Source organism: Gracilinanus agilis, chromosome 1 (assembly GCF_016433145.1).
Source record: "Gracilinanus agilis isolate LMUSP501 chromosome 1, AgileGrace, whole genome shotgun sequence".
Classification (NCBI taxonomy): Eukaryota; Metazoa; Chordata; class Mammalia; order Didelphimorphia; family Didelphidae; genus Gracilinanus; species Gracilinanus agilis.
Genome location: NC_058130.1, coordinates 292,972,499 through 292,990,915, shown reverse-complemented (window position 1 = coordinate 292,990,915; position 18,417 = coordinate 292,972,499). Strand labels below are relative to the sequence as shown.

The 18,417-nt window shown below is 34.5% G+C and overlaps 1 protein-coding gene across 1 annotated transcript in view; it reads right to left on the bottom strand.

The window, feature by feature from the left end:
- TMEM232 (transmembrane protein 232) overlaps nucleotides 1–17,833 on the bottom strand; it is a 217,906-nt gene extending 200,073 nt beyond the window's left edge. The window contains exons 1-4 of the mRNA XM_044657626.1: nucleotides 17,715–17,833; nucleotides 13,617–13,728; nucleotides 9,371–9,476; nucleotides 3,340–3,497 (exon numbers count right to left, since the gene is read on the bottom strand). Coding sequence (XP_044513561.1) covers nucleotides 3,340–3,497; nucleotides 9,371–9,476; nucleotides 13,617–13,728; nucleotides 17,715–17,833 — 495 coding nt within the window. The remainder of the gene's footprint in view (nucleotides 1–3,339; nucleotides 3,498–9,370; nucleotides 9,477–13,616; nucleotides 13,729–17,714) is intronic.
- Between the last annotated feature and the right edge of the window lie 584 nt (nucleotides 17,834–18,417).

Below are 18,417 nucleotides of genomic sequence, written 5' to 3'. Positions count from 1 at the left end.
GAACACATAGAGGAAAAAAAATTCTGCTTTCTGTAGATAATATAATAGTTTACTTAGAGAACTTTAGAAACAACTAAAAAATAAAAGTAAGATAGTAAAGTTATAGCATATAAAATAAATCATCATAACTCATTAGTATTTCAGTATATCAATTCCCAGCAAAAGTCAGAAAGACACAGTATTGACTCCAAGACAGAAGGTAAGGGTTTTTTTAAAAAAAAAAAAGTCAGAAAGAGAAAGGAAAGGAAATTTCATTAAATAAATACAGAATGTATAAAAGAGTTGAGAATCTACCTATCTAGATAGGTATGGGAACTACATGATAACAATTACAATATGCTCTTTACAGAGAGAGAGACATCCTGAAACTGGTGAAATATTAGTTGCTCACATGTGGGCCAAGATGATATAACAAAATACAAATATTACCTAAATAAATTTACTTATTCAATGCCATGCCAATCATATTGCCAAAGGATTACTTTATAAAGGTAGAAAAATAATAACAAAATTCTTCTTGAGGAAAAAAAAAAGGACCTCCATTATCTCAAGGTAAATAATGAAAACAAAGTAAGAAAGAAAAGGAATTAAGTATCAGGTCACAAGTTATAATACAAAGCAATAACCCTAACCCTAAACTCTAACCCCTACCTTAACCATAAATTTATGCTGAGCTTTTTACATTGCTTACAAATTATGTTTTCTAAACAAGATATTTTTCAGTCACAGGTCCCCTTATGGTACACACTATAGTTTCCATGTTAACATCCTGGTACTCAATGGTTTCCCACTAGACCAGTAGCCTAGGGAAAAAGAGAAACAGAGGGGCTACAGCTCAGATTAAGAGCAGAAGGCCTATGCTTACTACAGGTGAAGGAAGGCCTCAACCCAGTGGCACCATAAAATGATTTAATATTGATTTTTTAAAAATACCGATAAATGAAATAGATTTTGTTAAAAATGTATGAAGCAAACGAATATAGTAATCTAATATCTGATAAACTCAAAGACACAAGCTACTTGAATAAGAATTCACTTCAACAGAAGCTCCTGAGGAAAAATTGGAAGCCTTCTGACAAAATACTGTCCCATATAATATATTAAGTTCTGGATAGATACATTACTTATACATAAAATATGTTATCATAAACAAATTTGAAATGCAAGGTCTATGAATAGGGAAGGACTTCATGACCACACACAGAAAGGATTACAGAAGATTAAATGAACAATTCTATGTACATAAAATTTAAAATATTTTGCACAAAACAAAATCAAATTTGTTAAAAGCATCAAGGAAATTGATTACTGGAAAAATATTTTCAACAAATTTCTCTGAGTATATACTTATATATGGAACTGACTCAGACTTGTAAGAGTCATTCCGCAAATTATAAATGACCAAAGTATTTGAATAGGCAGTTTTTTCAGGAAGTAATCCATGGTATTCATAGCTATATGAGAAAAAAAATCATGGTATAGATCACTAATAACTAGAGAAATGCAATCAAAGGCTACTCTGAGGTTCTACCTTCATTAGATTATTAAAGTTGACAAAAAAAAGTAAAATGACAAATTTTGGAAGGACTATAGAAAAAACAAACACTTTAATGTGCTGTTCATATAGCTTTAAATTGATTTAACCATTCTGGAAATCAATTTGCAATTATGCCCAAAAGGTACTAAATTCTAATAGGCCTATAGCCTAGAGAGATCAGAGAAAGACTAAAAGGACACATTTTTAAAACTATAAAGTTTCTATAATTCTTTTTTCTGAGATAGCTTTAAAGTGGAAACTAATAGGGTATATATCAAATGGGAAATGGATGAATAAATCAAGGTATTTGAATGAAATGGAATATTTTTGTGCTATGATAAGTGATCAAGGGAATAGTTTCAAAGAAACCTGGGAAAACTTGTATGAATTAACAGCACTAAGTGAACTTACAACAGAGAACAATTTTATATGATAAAAATATGGTATCATAGATCATCAATTTTGAAAAACTTAAGAATTCTGATTATGATATGATCAATTAAGAGTCAAGGAAACTAATCATGTAACATGCTAACTCCCTCCCAACAGATTAGTGATGGATTTACAATATAGATTAAGACAGATTAAGATTCTGAACATGACCAATGTGTGGATATTTTTGGTTTGACTACTGCATATCTTCAATGGAGAGAAGGGAAGTATTTGGAAGAGAAAATAGATTTTTGCTAAATGAAAGAAAAATTTAAATAAATGTCAAACAATAAAAATAACAGGAGCAGCTAGGTGGAATAGTGGATAGAGAGAAAGACTTACAGATGGGAGTTTCTGAATTCAAATCTGAACACAAAAACTTCTTAGTTGTGTGACCCTGGGTAAGTAACTTAACCCTAGTTGTTTAGTCTATCCACTCTTCTGCCTTAGAACCAATACTTAGAATTGATTCTAAGATGGAAGGTAAGGATTAAAAAAAAATCTGTTGTGATTATAAAAGTGACTGATATCACAAGACCAATGGGGTGGCTGGCAAGTGAAGAAAGAACTAAAATCAAAAAGGCATTTTCACATTTTATAGATTTTTTTTCGAATGAGGATTGTGATACTAATGGAATGATTCATTACATAAAACAGGTATCAATTTCGTGTTACGAATAAAAAATTTTAATATCAAATTAAGTGACAGAAGGCTAACTACAAAAGTTCATTAAAACTAAGATTGCTTAAGCATTTCTGTTTAATGATGAAAAAATTAATATCAAATGAAACCTGGACTTGTAATTTTATTAGTTTAGTGTACTACTTGATGGGGAAATCTCTCTGCTAACAAAGGTCACTACTTTCTCTGCAACTTTTAGTCTTAGAATTTCCCAGAGGTTAAATAACTTTCAGGGTCACACAACCAATATATAACAGAGGCTAGACTTGAACTAAGGTCTTTCTTATTAAGAGATCACCTCTCTATTCAAAATTCTGCCTCTTTGTAGGAGGATAAGAATAGAGACTTGAACCTGTGATTTCTTTGGTACTAAAAACTCCCTCAGATGAGGAAACATCTTATTTTAATACAGAAAGGCACTTACTCTGCAAATTATAATCTTAGAGATGTGCCTACAGTATTGAGAAGCTAAATGAACTGGCCTATGTCTGAACTCATATCTTCCTGACTTAACAGCTGGCTTTCCATCCACTATGCCATGCTATTTCTTGTGCTTCTGGATATGTCATATTAAACAAGGAAAGTCAGAAAAAACAAAATCAAAAAAAGAAAATTCATCATTTAGGTCTAAAAGAGATAACATGAATATATGTAGCAAATTAAGAAAATAGTAATTATTTTAAAGTACCTTTATCAATTTTATTTCACTTGCATATAAATACGATTTCTGGGATGCATCACAGCAGATTCTATACAAAACCGATTCAGCAATGAAAAATAATGCTGGCAGGTGACTGCAATTCAAGGAAGCATGATCCAAAGAAGTACAAAGCATATTTAGAGCTTCTGGAATATTAAAATATGAGAATGAATACCACATAAAATCTTAATATTGTTTTAAAATTTATTATCTTGTGCCTATGGTCTATTTTAAAAATATATAATGATTATAATAGACAGGATTATTTCACCCCTGATCTTACTGGAAAGATTTCCAGTTTATTCCCATTACAGATAATGCTTACTTTTGGTTTTAGATAGATACCACTTCTCAGTTTAAGATATTGATATAATCATATAACTTTGTTGATTTTGTTATTGATTTGGACAATTTTCCTAATATTGCCCTGTATTCCTGGTATAAATCCCACCTGATCACAATCCATCATCTTTGTGACAAATTGCTACATTCTCTTTGCTATTATTTTATTAAAATTTTTAAAATCAATATTCATTAGGGAATTGCATTTATAGTTTTCTTTCTCTGTTATTGATCTTTAGGTATCAAAACCACATTTGTTCCATAGAATGAATTTATTAAAACTCCTTTCTTGATTTAAAAAAATGATTTAACTATTATGCTGTAAGGAATGATGATCTGGAAGAATTCTAAATGAACTGGGAGAACCTCAAGGAACTGATGCAGAGTGAAATGAGCAGAACCAGAAGAACACTGTACATAGAAAATAAAACACTTTGGAACAATACAATGTAATGGACTTTGCTACTAGTAGCAATGCAACAAGCCAGGACACCCCTAGAGGACTTATGGGAAAGAATGCTATCCACATTAAGAGAAAGAACTATGGGAGTAGAAATGCAAAAGAAAAACATGATATCACTAATCACATGTATATATGGGTAAGTGATTTGGGATTTAGGCTTTAAAAGATCACTCTATAGCAAAAATGAATAATATGCAAATAAGTATCAAGTGATAACATTTGTACAACTCAGTGGAATTGCTTGTTGGTTCTGGGAGGAGGGAAGGGAAGAGTAGAGGGAAAGAAAATGAATCATGTAAATCATTTTACCTTCCCTGAGTTATAGAATTGTTGGAATTAAACAATCCATATAAAAATGTTCTGAGAGCCATAAAGCCCCATACAAACACAAGGAATTGCTATGATTTAGATTTTATGTGACATAGGTTAATTCCATTTGTTATCCCATTCATGTTCCGTCTATGGGTCTGGGAGCCTCCTACTGATGCCCCTATTTATTATCTGCTTCTCTTTCTACTGCTCTGCAATATGGACAATTTTATATGAAATTCCTTATCCCTTGTTTTTGAAGCAAGTATATAGTCTTTTTGAGGTCTTCCAGGGTTTGAACTATTGACTATGAAGACATAGCTAATATAACAAAGAATGAGGAAGAGAATATGAAATTTCAAGGTGCCATATGATAAAAGTTGTTCCTGGTATTCCCTAAAATATAGAGGAAGTTTGGTTTTCTTGCCTTTTCTCAATTAGTTGGTTCTCCACTTCTGTATTGCCTCTTAATTATCTGGGCTCTTTTCCCTTTATCTAGCAGGAACCCTATAGACACTAGGCATTAATGAATGCTCTACCTTTGAGTCTTCTGCCTCAATCATGTTAATTTTACTACTGTTCCTCCAAACCCTTGTTTGGAACAGCAAATGTTTGATCACTATATTATAGGGCCCAGGACAAATCAAGTCAGACCAAGTAAGACTCATGATATTTTTTTTAATGTGCCACTTTTCCACAGAGAGAAGTAGAGAGTATTTCGATCCTGCAGCTTTTGCAAACTAAGTTTTCTCTCAATATCTCTCTCCCCTTTACTCCTTTTTTCCCCTTGTTCTCAATAAAATCCACACCTGACTATCAAGAATCCCAACTCTTTCCCCCCAAGGTAAGGGAAAAATTGAGGGACTAGACCTGGCAGGGGAAAGGAGGTTTGAGGAAGTATAGCAAGTAATTATTCCTTTGACTGTAGCAGTATTTGTAGTAATAAAAGTAAAGAAGACTGGGATTTTTTTATTGGTAGTGTTTTGTTTTATTTTTGTTTTTCATTCAGAAGGAAAACTCTAGCAAGAGTGGGTGAGAATGGATATTTCCTGTGGCAGACTGATGAGGTGACATTATATATACAAGTTGGTAAATATATATATGCTACTCTGATCATCATCAAAATCATTTCTTGTCTGTCTAATTTATGATTACCTCTGAGGTATATGCTATAAATATAAATTATTACAAAATATGAGTATAGTCCCTATTCTTAATAACCATCCAATATAGTGTTTAAAGCTTTCAAAATAATTTACTGCCCTTAGTTCAATGGAGTCTTATAAAATTCTCCTAATGTAGGTAATATAGGCATTCTTATCCCCATTTTGCAGATAAGGAAAATGAAGCTCAAATCAATGAATCAATAAGCATTTATTAAGTGACTTGTACATGTTACAAAGTTATTAAGATTCAAAGACAAAATTTGAAAGTAAATCTTTTTTTTAAACATTTATTAATATTCATGTTTAACATTGTTACATGATTCAGGGTCCTACATCCCCCTTCACCCCCCACTTTCCCCCCACCCATGGCAATTCACAGTTCCACTAGTTTTAACATGTGTCCTTGATCAAGACCTATTTCCAAATTGTTGTTAGTTGCATTGGTGTGGTAGTTTCAAGTCAACATCCCCAATCATGTCCTCCTCAGCTCATGCATTTAAGCATTTGTTTTTCTTATATGTTTCCTCTCCTGCAGTTCTTCCTCTGAATGTGGGTAGCGTTCTTTACCATAAATCCCTCAGGGCTGTCCCGTGTCATTGCTCCTGGTACAGAAGTCCATTGCATTCGATTTTACCACAGTATATCAGTCTCTGTGTACAATGTTCTTCTGGCTCTGCTCCTTTCACTCTGCATCAGTTCCTGGAGGTCTTTCCAGTTCACCTGGAACTCCTCTAGTTTATTATTCCTTTGAGCACAATAGTATTCCATCACCATCATATACCACAATTTGTTCAGCCATTCCCCAATTGAAGGACATACCCTCCTTTTCCAGTTCTTTGCCACCACAAAAAGCACAGCTATAAATATTTTCGTAAGAGTCTTTTTACTTATGATCTCTTTGGGGTACAAACCCAGCAATGGCATGGCTGGATCAAAGGGCAGGCATTCTTTTAAAGCCCTTTGAGCATAGTTCCAAATTGCCAGCCAGAATGGTTGGATCAGTTCACAACTCCACCAGCAATGCATTAATGTCCCAATTTTGCCACATCCCCTCCAGCATTCATTACTCTCCCCTTCTTTCATTTTAGCCAATCTGTTAGGTGTGAGGTGATACCTCAGAGTTGTTTTGATTTGCATTTCTCTAATTATTAGAGATTTAGAACATTTTCTCATGTGCTTATTGATACTTTTGATTTCTTTACCTGAAAATTGCCTATTTATGTCTCTTGCCCATTTATCAATTGGGGAATGGCTTGATTTTTTATACAATTGATTTAACTCCTTGTATATTGAGTAATTAGACCCCTGTCAGAGTTTCTTGTTATAAAGATTTTTTACCAATTTGTTGTTTCCCTTCTGATTTTGACTACATTGTTTTCGTTTATACAAAAGCTTTTTAGCTTAAAATAATCAAAACCATTTATTTTACATTTTGTAATTTTCTCTAACTCTTGCTTGGTTTTAAAATCTTTCCTTTCCCAGAGATCTGACAGGTAAACTATTCTGTGTTCCCTTAACTTTATTTATAGTTTCTCTCTTTATATTCAAGTCATTCACCCATTCTGAATTTATCTTGGTGTAGGGTGTGAGATGTTGATCTAAACCTAATCTCTCCCATATTGTTTTCCAAATTTCCCAGCAGTTTTTGTCAAATAGTGGATTCATGTCCCCAAAGGTGGGCTCTTTGGTTTCTCATACACTGTCTTGCTGATGTCATTTACCCCAAGTCTATTCCACTGATCCTCCCTTCTATCTCTTAGCCAGTACCATATTGTTTTGATGACTGCTGCTTTATATTATAGTTTAATATCTGGTACTGCTAGGCCCCCCTTCCTTCACATTTTTTTCATTATTTCCCTTGTTATTCTTGATCTTTTGTTATTCCAAATGAAATTTGTTATAGTTTTTTCTGATTCAGTAAAGAAGTTTTTTGGTAATTTGATAGGTATGGCGCTAAATAGGTAAATTAATTTGGGTAGAATGGTCATTTTTATTATATTAGCTCATCCTACCCATGAACAATTAATGGCTTTCCAATTGTTGAGATCTAGTTTTATTTGTTTGGAAAGTGTTTTGTAGTTGTTTTCCTATAATTGATGTGTTTGTTTTGGTAGATAGATTCCCAAGTATTTTATATTGTCTAGGGTGATTTTAAATGGTGTTTCTCTTTCTATCTCTTGCTGCTCTAATGTGTTGGAAATATATAGAAATGCTGATGATTTATTTGCATTTATTTTGTATCCTGCCACTTTGCTAAAGTTGTTGATTATTTCTACCAGCTTCTTAGTTGATTCTCTAGGATTTTTTAAGTATACCATCATATCATCTGCAAAGAGTGATAGCTTAGTCTCCTCATTGCCTATTTTGATACTTTCAATTTTTTTTTTCTCTAATTCCTACTGCTTGTGTTTCTAGTACTATGTTGAATAGTAGAAGTGATAATGGGTATTCTTGTTTCACTCCTGATCTTATTAGGAAGACTTCTAATTTATCCCCATTGCATATAATGCTTGTTGATGGTTTTAGGTATATACTGTTTATTATTTTTAGGAAGGGTCCTTCTATTCCTATACTTTTCAGTGTTTTCAATAGGAATGGATGCTGTATTTTGTCAAAGGCTTTTTCAGCATCTATTGAGATAATCATGTGATTTTTGTTTGTTAGACTGTTGATATGGTCAATTATGTGGATGGTTTTCCTAATGTTGAACCATCCTTGCCTTCCTGGTATAAACCCCACTTGATCATGGTGGATGATCTTCTTAATTACTTGCTGGAGACTCTTTGCTAGTATTCTATTTAGGATTTTTGCATCTATGTTCATTAGGGAGATTGGTCTGTAGTTTTCTTTCTCTGTTTTTGATTTCCCTAGCTTTGGAATCAATACCATATTTGTGTCATGAAAGGAATTTGGTAGGACTCCTTCTTTGCTTATCATATCTAATAATTTGTATAGTATTGGGATTAGTTGCTCTTTGAATGTCTGATAGAATTCACTTGTGGATCCATCAGGTCCTGGTGATTTTTTCTTAGGGAGTTCTTTGATGGCTTGTTCAATTTCTTTTTCTGATATGGGATTATTTAGGTATTCTATTTCTTCTGCTGTTAATCTAGGCAGGCGCTCAGTAAAGTCCGTTCGTGTTCTTTAGCCTCTTGGGGTCCTAAGTCTTGCTGCTCTCAGGAACAAGCCCTGGAGTTGCCAGTGACTTAATGGGTGCCCCAAACCTGCTTTAACTCTTGTGTGCTGGCCTCTAAGTTGTATGTGGTGTGGGGGGTGGGGGAGGGGCTTCTTCCTCTCGCGTTTTAGTGAGAGCTGTTTCACTCCTTTATTGCGTGGAAATGCCCCGATTCCACGTACCTTCAATGCTGCACCCTGTTGTGGGACCCTTCGTTCTTCTGGATTAGTTTTTATGTCCCCTTGAGGAGTCCTGTATGCTTCAGTTAGGAGAGATCGAGCAGCTGCTCCTTACTCTGCCGCCATCTTAACCAGAAGTCTCAGATACTAGGTCTTTCTTGACAATGTCCTTTAGTGTTGCTGTTGCCCAGCGAATGTTATGTTCTAAAACTACTGTAATTGATTATTTTTGAATGTTTTGATAAAGTTCTTTTTTTTGCATATGGAAAGTACAAAAAGTATCTGTATTGTTGGCTTTGTGATCATAATTTTTGTAATTAGAAGAATCAAAATTAGTATGACTAAAAAACACTTAAAATTGCAATATAATTAGAGCTCACAGTACCTTCCTGGATTTGTCCTTTGCACTGAGCCAAATAAATTGCCTCAATCCACCCAGTAGGAAGATCTACATGATGACCCACGCCCAAGCTGCTGAGTCCTAATCTTCTCTGTTATAGGAGAAAGGATAAAATAAGAAAGGTGAAAAAATTATTCCAGGGAGAAGTCAGTTCATAGCAAAAACAAGTTCATACAAATACAGTTATATTTACAAAATCTTTTCAGAATTTTTCACTTCAAAAGTATAAAAAATTGTTAATGTGCTAATTATCTATAAAAATTACATTTTTAACTAAAGTTTACTTCTTTGAAATAATCTTTGATAAAACCAAGGTTAGATATATATTCACCTTTATTATTTTTATTTTATGAATTCTTAGTATATATTTTAGTTTTTAAATCTAGACATGATTCTTCATATTTTGAAAATGTTGATTTTATTATTGTTGTTGTTTAAATGCCTGTAACAGTCTAAAGCCATTAAGCTTCATTTTAAAGTTTCATCAAGGAAGATTATACACTGGTTTTTATGTATTTACATTAAAGGTTGGTAAAATGCTTATGTTTTCTTAAGGAAATATTGTGGGTGAACACTGAATAAGAATTAACTACTATTATATCAAGTGACTTTAAAATTATCTGTGTTTTCCTAAATATTATAAACTTTTAAAAACTATAACTTCTTTTTCTATTGATCTCATTATTATTTTCTTGATCTCAAATGCAAGTCAACTGGTACTTTTGGTACTTTAATCTCAGCATTGCCACAACTAAGCAGCTATGTGACTACTGTAATGGTGAGGCACCAAGGATGTTAATTATTATTATTAAAATGTAACTAAATAGTTTGTGGGTACACACTGGATGGAAGGAGAGACAGGACCAACCAGGATAGGGAGACCAGGGTTCACTGCCAAGCTTTAACTGACACAGGAATGGCAGTTGGTCCAACCCAGCTCACCCAGGCCAGGGCCTATGGAACCAGCAGGCAAAGGTAAAAGTTTATACAGTTTAATTGAGGGTAACTTAATAAAGGATGGGATAGGGGATTCTACTCTTGAAAACCTAAGGGCAAACCACAGGGGTGGGGAAGGACTTATCTACACTATCCTATTGACCTAAGCCAGGCAGGGCCCAAAGGAAGCAGTACTGAACTCACAGGGAAAGCTTCTTCAAACCTGGTTCCAGCCAGGTTTGGTCAACTCAGCTAAAGGGCCTGAGGGTGGCTTTGGGGTCTCACAGTAATCCAAGGATGGTCACAGGATGCCAAGAACCAAATCCACCAGGTGATCCAAGGTACCCAGGTAGGGAGAGTGAGTTTGAAATGCTGTCCACCAGATCCCAAACCCCTTCCTCACTTGGTGCAGCTCTGCAGGTCAGTTGTCCACTTGCTGAAAGCTACCTCTCAGGATCCCAGGGAATCTAGATGCAGTTTTTCCCTAACTCTGAGATCTCCCAGGGTTAGCAACAGTTATGTCCAACCACTAATGGAGTCTCTCTCAGAGCACAAGCCCCACTTCCTGCTCCTTCATTCCATCTTGGAATCCTCCAGCCCTTCCTGCTAGGTCCAACACTATTACTAAATTAATTGCTAAATAAACCCTCACAACACTACAGATTTCTCCTCAAAGCACTTGGATGATTTCTGATATGCCTTCAAAAGAATGAATATTGTATGATAGCAATTGCTTTCTTTTAAACACACTATTTTAAAGAACTCATTCATTCTTACGTGTAATTTTAGGATAACTGAAGGTTAACTGATACCCTGCAAAGACTGTATCTGTTTTATAACAGAAGCTAATTAAATGAGAATGAAAAGACCTTTTTTTGGTTTTAAATTTAGCTGGAAAACAAGCATATTGTTACCATTACCATTACAGAATAAATGTGAAGCAACAGAGCAAAATAACAATCCAAATTAGGGAGATTAAACTTGACTAGAATTATTGTAGGCCCCATCCATATCTTACACACTTCTTAGGTGCTCTGTGATTATCATATTTTAGTCCAGTGATGGGCAAACTTTTTAAAGAGGGGGCCAAAGGAAAGGAAATGCTCATCTGTCAGTCTGTTTCTAAGGCAACTCTTTTGAAGTTTCATTGTAATGTATCCTACTCGTATTCATCAGATTACGAATAATGTCCCTGGCTGGATAGAAAATTTCAGGGCCCCACCTCCCCCATCTGGCCCACAGGCCATAGTTTGCCCATCACTGTTTTAGTCAATTTAATCAGAGCTAGTTTTAGGACTTTGTCCCTGGAACCAATCACAATCAATATTCACAATCAAGAGAGAGTATATATTACTAATAAAAATATGAACATGGGGGGAAAGGCATAGGCATTACACTTGATTAATTATAATATCATGATAGTGTCTTGCGCATGAGTTGGAAGTTGATGCCGGGCAATTCAGGCAAAAATCAGAGCAAAAACAGATTGGGGCTGGAAGCAGACACTAAAACTCCTCCTCACCAGGACAAGCAAGCTGAGTTGCAGCAGTATGATAGGAAAGATAGTGTTGTGGTCAAAAAACCAGGATAGAATCCAAATAGATGAGGGGTTGTCAATAGTTATGACCAAAGAATTTAAAACTCTATGAGATCATCTTGCCCAATTTCCTCATTTTATAGATAAGGAAACAAGCCCAGAGAGGCTAGGAAATTTACTCAAAGTCACATAGCTCAGAATAAGCAGCAGAATCAGAATTTAAAACCCCAGACTGTCAAAAATTTCAGTGCTTTATCATGACCATACTGAGTTCTTCGAAGAGAACTAAAAGTTTCCCTGTGAAAGCTGTTTTTCTAATGGAGAACTCAGGGGTTTCTTTAGAATGTCCTGACATGAGACTTCCTGGCTTTAGGCTAGTTATCTTCATCTCCCTCAGTCCAGGAAAATGTAGAGATAGTGCTACATCTTCAAGATAGATTAGAAGCTGTTAAGATTAAAGTTCTCTGGAGACCGTATATCAATTTATAATTGTTTATTAGATAGTGAAAGCAGGCTGGAGAGAGAAGAGGCATAGAATGGCATGGCTGGTCACCTAGCAGCTCACCACAGGTCCCCATTCACTCCTGATGCTTCCTAGATCCATAACGTTTACCCCCAGCAATGCCACTTTTTCTGGATCTCCAGGGTCGGAGAGACTTCGCCTCAGCCTAGGTCAGAGACCAGTCTTCCAGCCCCCAGGAGTCACATGGGACAAGGCAACATCAGGGAGTCACTGAGGTGTCCTTCTTACACCGATAAGCCTCAGGCCTTATTAACCTGTTCTTAACCTGCTTAAAAAAAATGGGGGGTGAGCCCTAAATGGATTTATTTATTTATTTTCCTAAATGGATTTTCAAAACTTTCCTTCTAAATAAAAAGGAAAGAGGGGAAGAGGGGTACAGGTTTATGTTAAATTCCCCAAAAGCTCTCCTAAGACCTTGATGGATATAATCTCCTTTGGGTTTTTGATTACTCTCTTCACCCTTAACTGTACTACTTTTGAGTTGCCACCTAGGTAGCCTGATATTGTAAAGAAAACCTATTTTTCCCCTAACAAAAATGAATTATTTTGGACATTTTCTTCCCCCCAAGTATTGTGCTGCAATCAGAGATATGTCACTATAATATTGCCATGACACTATAATATGTCATGAGACCATAGATTTTAGAGGTGTGAAGGGATCCCAAATATCTAGATCAATGTCCAGATTTTAAAGTTAAAAAAAAAATTGGATGAAAGAAATGACTTGCTCAAGGTCACAATATCAGTAGTAAGCGGTAGAGTTAGGATTCAAACTCAGGTCTTTCATATCCATACCTCTTTCCACCACACAATAAATCTGAGAAAAACAGACATTATGGCCTAAATAAAAAAGGGGACTTTTCCAGTTGCTTCTTTGAGCTAAGCTACTACTACCAATGAGTATATATCCTCATCAGGAAACAAGGTTTCATATAATCTATTAGCTTTTATAAACAAGGGCTCACTTTGCCGATCTCTACTAACAAAAATCATGTGTTTAACTCTGGACATTTAGAGTTGAGATCACAAATAGATTATATCTTATCATTTCTTTTGGATTTGCAAAGACGATTTGGTACTTTAAAATTTGGTTGCAATCCTTAACTCAGACCTTTATTCTTGATCGTTTATAATGAAGGTAAACATTATTATTCCAACTTTTTGTGTCAGAATTTAATCATAAGAAAACTGCTACTAAATGAAAGAAGAAAACCAAATAAACACAATACAATTACCTTGCACCTTAACAGCATTTTTCTAGCCTTGTCCTGTAAGTACTTCTTATCTTCTAGATTTTCTGTGTCATTGAATTTGTTGATGAATTCTTTTGTGATTGACAAAGGTTTTCTAAACAAGAGATTAAAAATATTTATGCTATCATTGCTGATTTTTAAATAATCAAGTTCAAAATGATAAACATAACATTCTTCAAAAAATGCTTTTTAGTCACCAAAATAAGCTTAAGTAGATCAACAGTTTAGAATTATAAAAGTCATAAAAATAAGAAGATAAAGTAAAGTTTTACCTTTAATGACTTAAAGGGATGGGAAATTCACAGTCACCTCTGAGTTAAGAGAAATTAGAAACAATCAAATAGATTAGTTCAATTATATAATAATAAGGTCTTTTGCAGCAAAAAAGCAATATCCAGGGTAAGAATAACAGACAGAAAAAATTGCAATAAATCTCTTTGCAAAAAACCTGACATTAAAATTTATAAACCAATAAAACTCCTTTGAGAGAAATCAGAGGAATTCTATAAAATAAATGAGTGGTTAAAGGATTGTTTTGTTGTTCAGTCATTCCAGGCATGTCCAACTTTTCATGACCCCATTTGTAGTTTTCATGGCAAAGATATTAGAGTGACTTGCCATTTCCTTCTCCAGCTCATTTTACAGATGGGAGGAACTGAGGCAAATAGGGTTAAGTGACTCCAGGGTCACATGACTAATAAATGTCTTAAGTCAGATTTGAGTGCAGGAAGTTGAGTCTTTCAGCCTTAAAGCATGGCACTCTTTCTAGTCTTTCTTTTTAGTGCCCTAGCTGTCCATGGTTAAGGTAAAAATACCTAATTCTCAAAAGAAGAAGTGTGTTATCAATAATCATATAAAATGTATAAGCTAGCTAGTAATTAATACTATTAAATTATCAAGTTAAAGCAACTCTGAGATACCATTTGGCAAATGGCAACCGATTTGATATATTAAAACGTGATAAAAATCAATGCTAGTTTATATAAGAGGAAACAAGTACACCATTGGTTAACCTTTAAATTGATTCAACCTTTTCAGAAAACAACATTCAATTGTCTAGTAAACCACAAAAATGTTCAACATATTTCAGTGTACTAATCGCAATACATTAATATAAAGTGAAAGACATTATTGTCCATGTTGAAGAAAACCACCCAAAACATATTTATCAACATTATTTGTAAAAGCAATGGCAGAAGCAAACTCTGTCCAACAAATGGGAAATGACTAAACAAATTACAACATATAATTGTAAAATAAATGACTATCCCCTATGAAATGATGATGATAATCCAAAGAAATATGCAAAGACATATAAATAATATAAAATGAGGTTAGTAGGACCTAAAAAACAGTTAACATCCTCCAATAAATACTCCAAGTGATCAGTCTATATGATACAACTATGCAAATAAGGCTAATATAAAAACAATAAAATACAGATAAAATACTAAATTTAATACTTCAATAAACTGATGGAACTATAATTTCATCGATATGGGTATTCTCTCCAGTGATGCAAATTACAACCAAGCTACTATGGACTAATTCAAAATGTGGCTTGATTTCCAAAATTAAATATATATGTGTGTGTATATGCGTGTGTGGTGTGTGTGAATAACCCAACTACCAACCAAGCTAAGTGGGGAGGGACATTTCTGTGCTGCTTGCTGAGACTGATTAAAAGAATGAGGTCATAATCCTGTGTATCGTTGTGAAGAAGAGAGATGATGTCAAGAGTTCTGGGGAGAAGAAACAGTTGTCATTCCATCTCTGAGAGAGGATGTATCTGGTTCCAGACTTTCTTCAGGATCAGCTTGAGGCAAGTGAAGAGAGAAGAATACGGATGCTATATGCAGGACAAAGATTCAGAGACAGAGAGATAAGCAGACTTTGGAAAGCAAATATGTAGGGGAAACCCAGTTCTTCATTGTATCTTTGATTTCCAGCTTGACTCCCCTGAGATTTGGAAATTTTCCCCTTAGGGGAAATTGCAATCTCCTGTTTAAGTTTAGATATCTCACTCAAAATGGGAGACTTCTTTTGGTCTATGTATTTTCTTATGCATTCTCACTGTGTAACTTCTGGTTTTTGCTTGCTTTTTATTTGTATAAATGAACTTACTTGCTATTAATTCTATATGATGGTGTAACTAACATTTGGTAGGAAGCAGTCAGGTATATAAGTGTAAACTTGGGTTATCTCCCACGAAAGCAGATTTTTGAAGCTAAAAATTTTGCCATTAAATCAGAAATATTTAGAAGGCAAATAGAATTTTAATCTTGTACACTTCTCTCTTAAAGAAGAACAGTCTACAGCTTTGTGGTCCCTTAGCCTCCTCCTTTTAAGATAGAAATCAGTATTACTATTGGAGTGGGCAAGATTCCAGAAACATCTGTTTTACCTTCCCATCAGCCACATTTAATCATGTGCAGCACACAAGACGTACTTGTTTAAAATACTATAGGCAATTAAGAACCTGTAAAATCCAATTAAAATTATTTTAATAAATCAAAAGGCTTGTGGTCTGCTAGATTGAAGAGCTTAACTTGCATTTAATTCAGTTAATTTCTTAATATATCATTTAGTATAAAACTAATTCATCTTATAAAATACTTTAAGTTGTATATGTAATTAAAGTGTTTGAAAGGCTAGTCTCAGTTGTTAATTAACTGTGATAGATAAGGAGAGAGTTAGCTTAAGAGTTGCTGTTATAAATGTTCTTATGATAAGTACACATCTTTTTTTTTTTTTTTTTTTTTTTTTTTTTTTTATCCTGGGACTCCATTCTAGGAGCATAGGGCCACAACCAGTAGGCAATGGGACACACAGTCGCTCAGGGTCACCCAGCTGGGAAGTGTCTGAGCCCGGACCCACGCCCAACCCTCCTCCTTTTTCATCTGGGCTAGGGACCGTCCTTGGCCCAGGAGTGGTAAGAGTGGGCAATAGGGGTCAAGTGACTTGCCCAAGGTCACACAGCTGGAAGTGTCCGAGGCTGGACTTGAACCTAGGACCTCCAGTCTCTAGGCCTGGCTCTCAATCCACTGAGCCACCTAGCTGCCCCTACACATCTTTACTATCTCCTTATTCTGGATAAAGATAACAGAAGCAATCATAGAGTCAGTTGTAAAAGTAGAAATAGTATTTTCTTTTTTAGGAATTTATGTCAATAAGAGTCCTCAGACTTTACGACTCAGAGAAATGACTCTCTTTACCTTTATGTCTCTTCTTAAGATTTATTATCTGAGGGTATTAGTTAAAAGATCTATAAATTGCTTTGACCTTGTACTAGAATTTATCAACAATTAGCTAATATACTTTGGGTATATGGTCTTTGTTAATTAATTGTTTGTATCAACTGTCAAAAGCCTATAAAGAAACAACTGTAAATATCCACAAAGTGTCTTTTCATCACAGACTGGAAATGATGGGAACATTGACTTTATTTACCCATGAATAAAGTCGGTTTTCCAGCTTAGAATTATGGCCCGGAGATTTCTTTTTTTTCTTACTAGACCTCTGTCAAATATTTTTTTCTAATCCTCACAACCTACCAAACTCCATTTTGTTAAAAGGTACCATAGAAAATAAAGTAATATAAAAACATTTTTACAGCAATTTTCTCTGATATAGGCTGCATTTCTCAGATATATTCTGACTATTGAACTAACAGATTTATAAAAAAAATAAGAGCCATTTCCCAAATGATAAATGGTCAAAAGATATGAGTTGGATATAAGAAAAATGACTGCATACTAGCCCTGGCAAAGCTATTAAAAACATTATAAGTGGATGACCTTTTGGTTGCCATTATTATTATTTTGAAATAGAGATGAAGTAAAGGATACAATAAAATCCATAATGCAAAGAGGTTACATAGTTTATAAAGTATCTCACTCAAAAAATATTTTATAATTACTTTAATTTTTACATTTTAGTGGAAAATGATTAATATTTTGTTCACTCTTCTTGAAGAGTGTGACTTCCTATTAGAACAGTAACTTATAAACCTTGATTACAAGGAAAGTTAATAGCTTTATCTTTAACACAAGAAATACGATTTAAAAATTTTAAACTTACTTTGACAGTTCAATATGTGGTTCAGTTAAGTTTTTTGATCTATGTTTCAAAAGTTCTTCATGATAGGAAGTTGATATTACTCCAAATCTGTTTATTACAGGGACTTTAGTAATCGGCATATTCTCAGGTAATCAACCTAAGGTAAAATAAGAGTGGATGTTTGAAATATGAATATGAACGTACTACAGGTATGCATGATTATCACAGGAACTAGCACAAACCATTAATGAAACTCTGTAAGTGGAATTGGCTGGGGAATCTGCTTCTAGAAGAGCTGTGATAATCTGTACTACAAATGTCTCAGAGAGACCTTGGAGAATGCCTAGACATTATGGAACTAGTGCCAGTCTACAAACCCCAAAGGGTTCACACAGCACAGTTTCTAAACCATTTATCTCTCAAGTTGAGTACCATATGACTAATAGATGAATCTTCACCTCAGTTATGCCTAAAGGTCCTCAAACCTTAGGGCATAGATACTATAAAAATCAGGATAGACTTCAACTCCTGAAATCTCAGACTTTCAGTGACATTCTTCTTAACACTCACAAAGATGGAGCTTCTAGATTCCTTCCTTATTCTTCTTAATTAGGTCAAAAGAACAAATGCGGAGATAGGTAAAGAACTTAAGTTTTCATACATAAGGCTACGGGTTAGCCTCAGAGAGAAATAGCCAAAACCCTCTTGAGCAACGATGATCTCT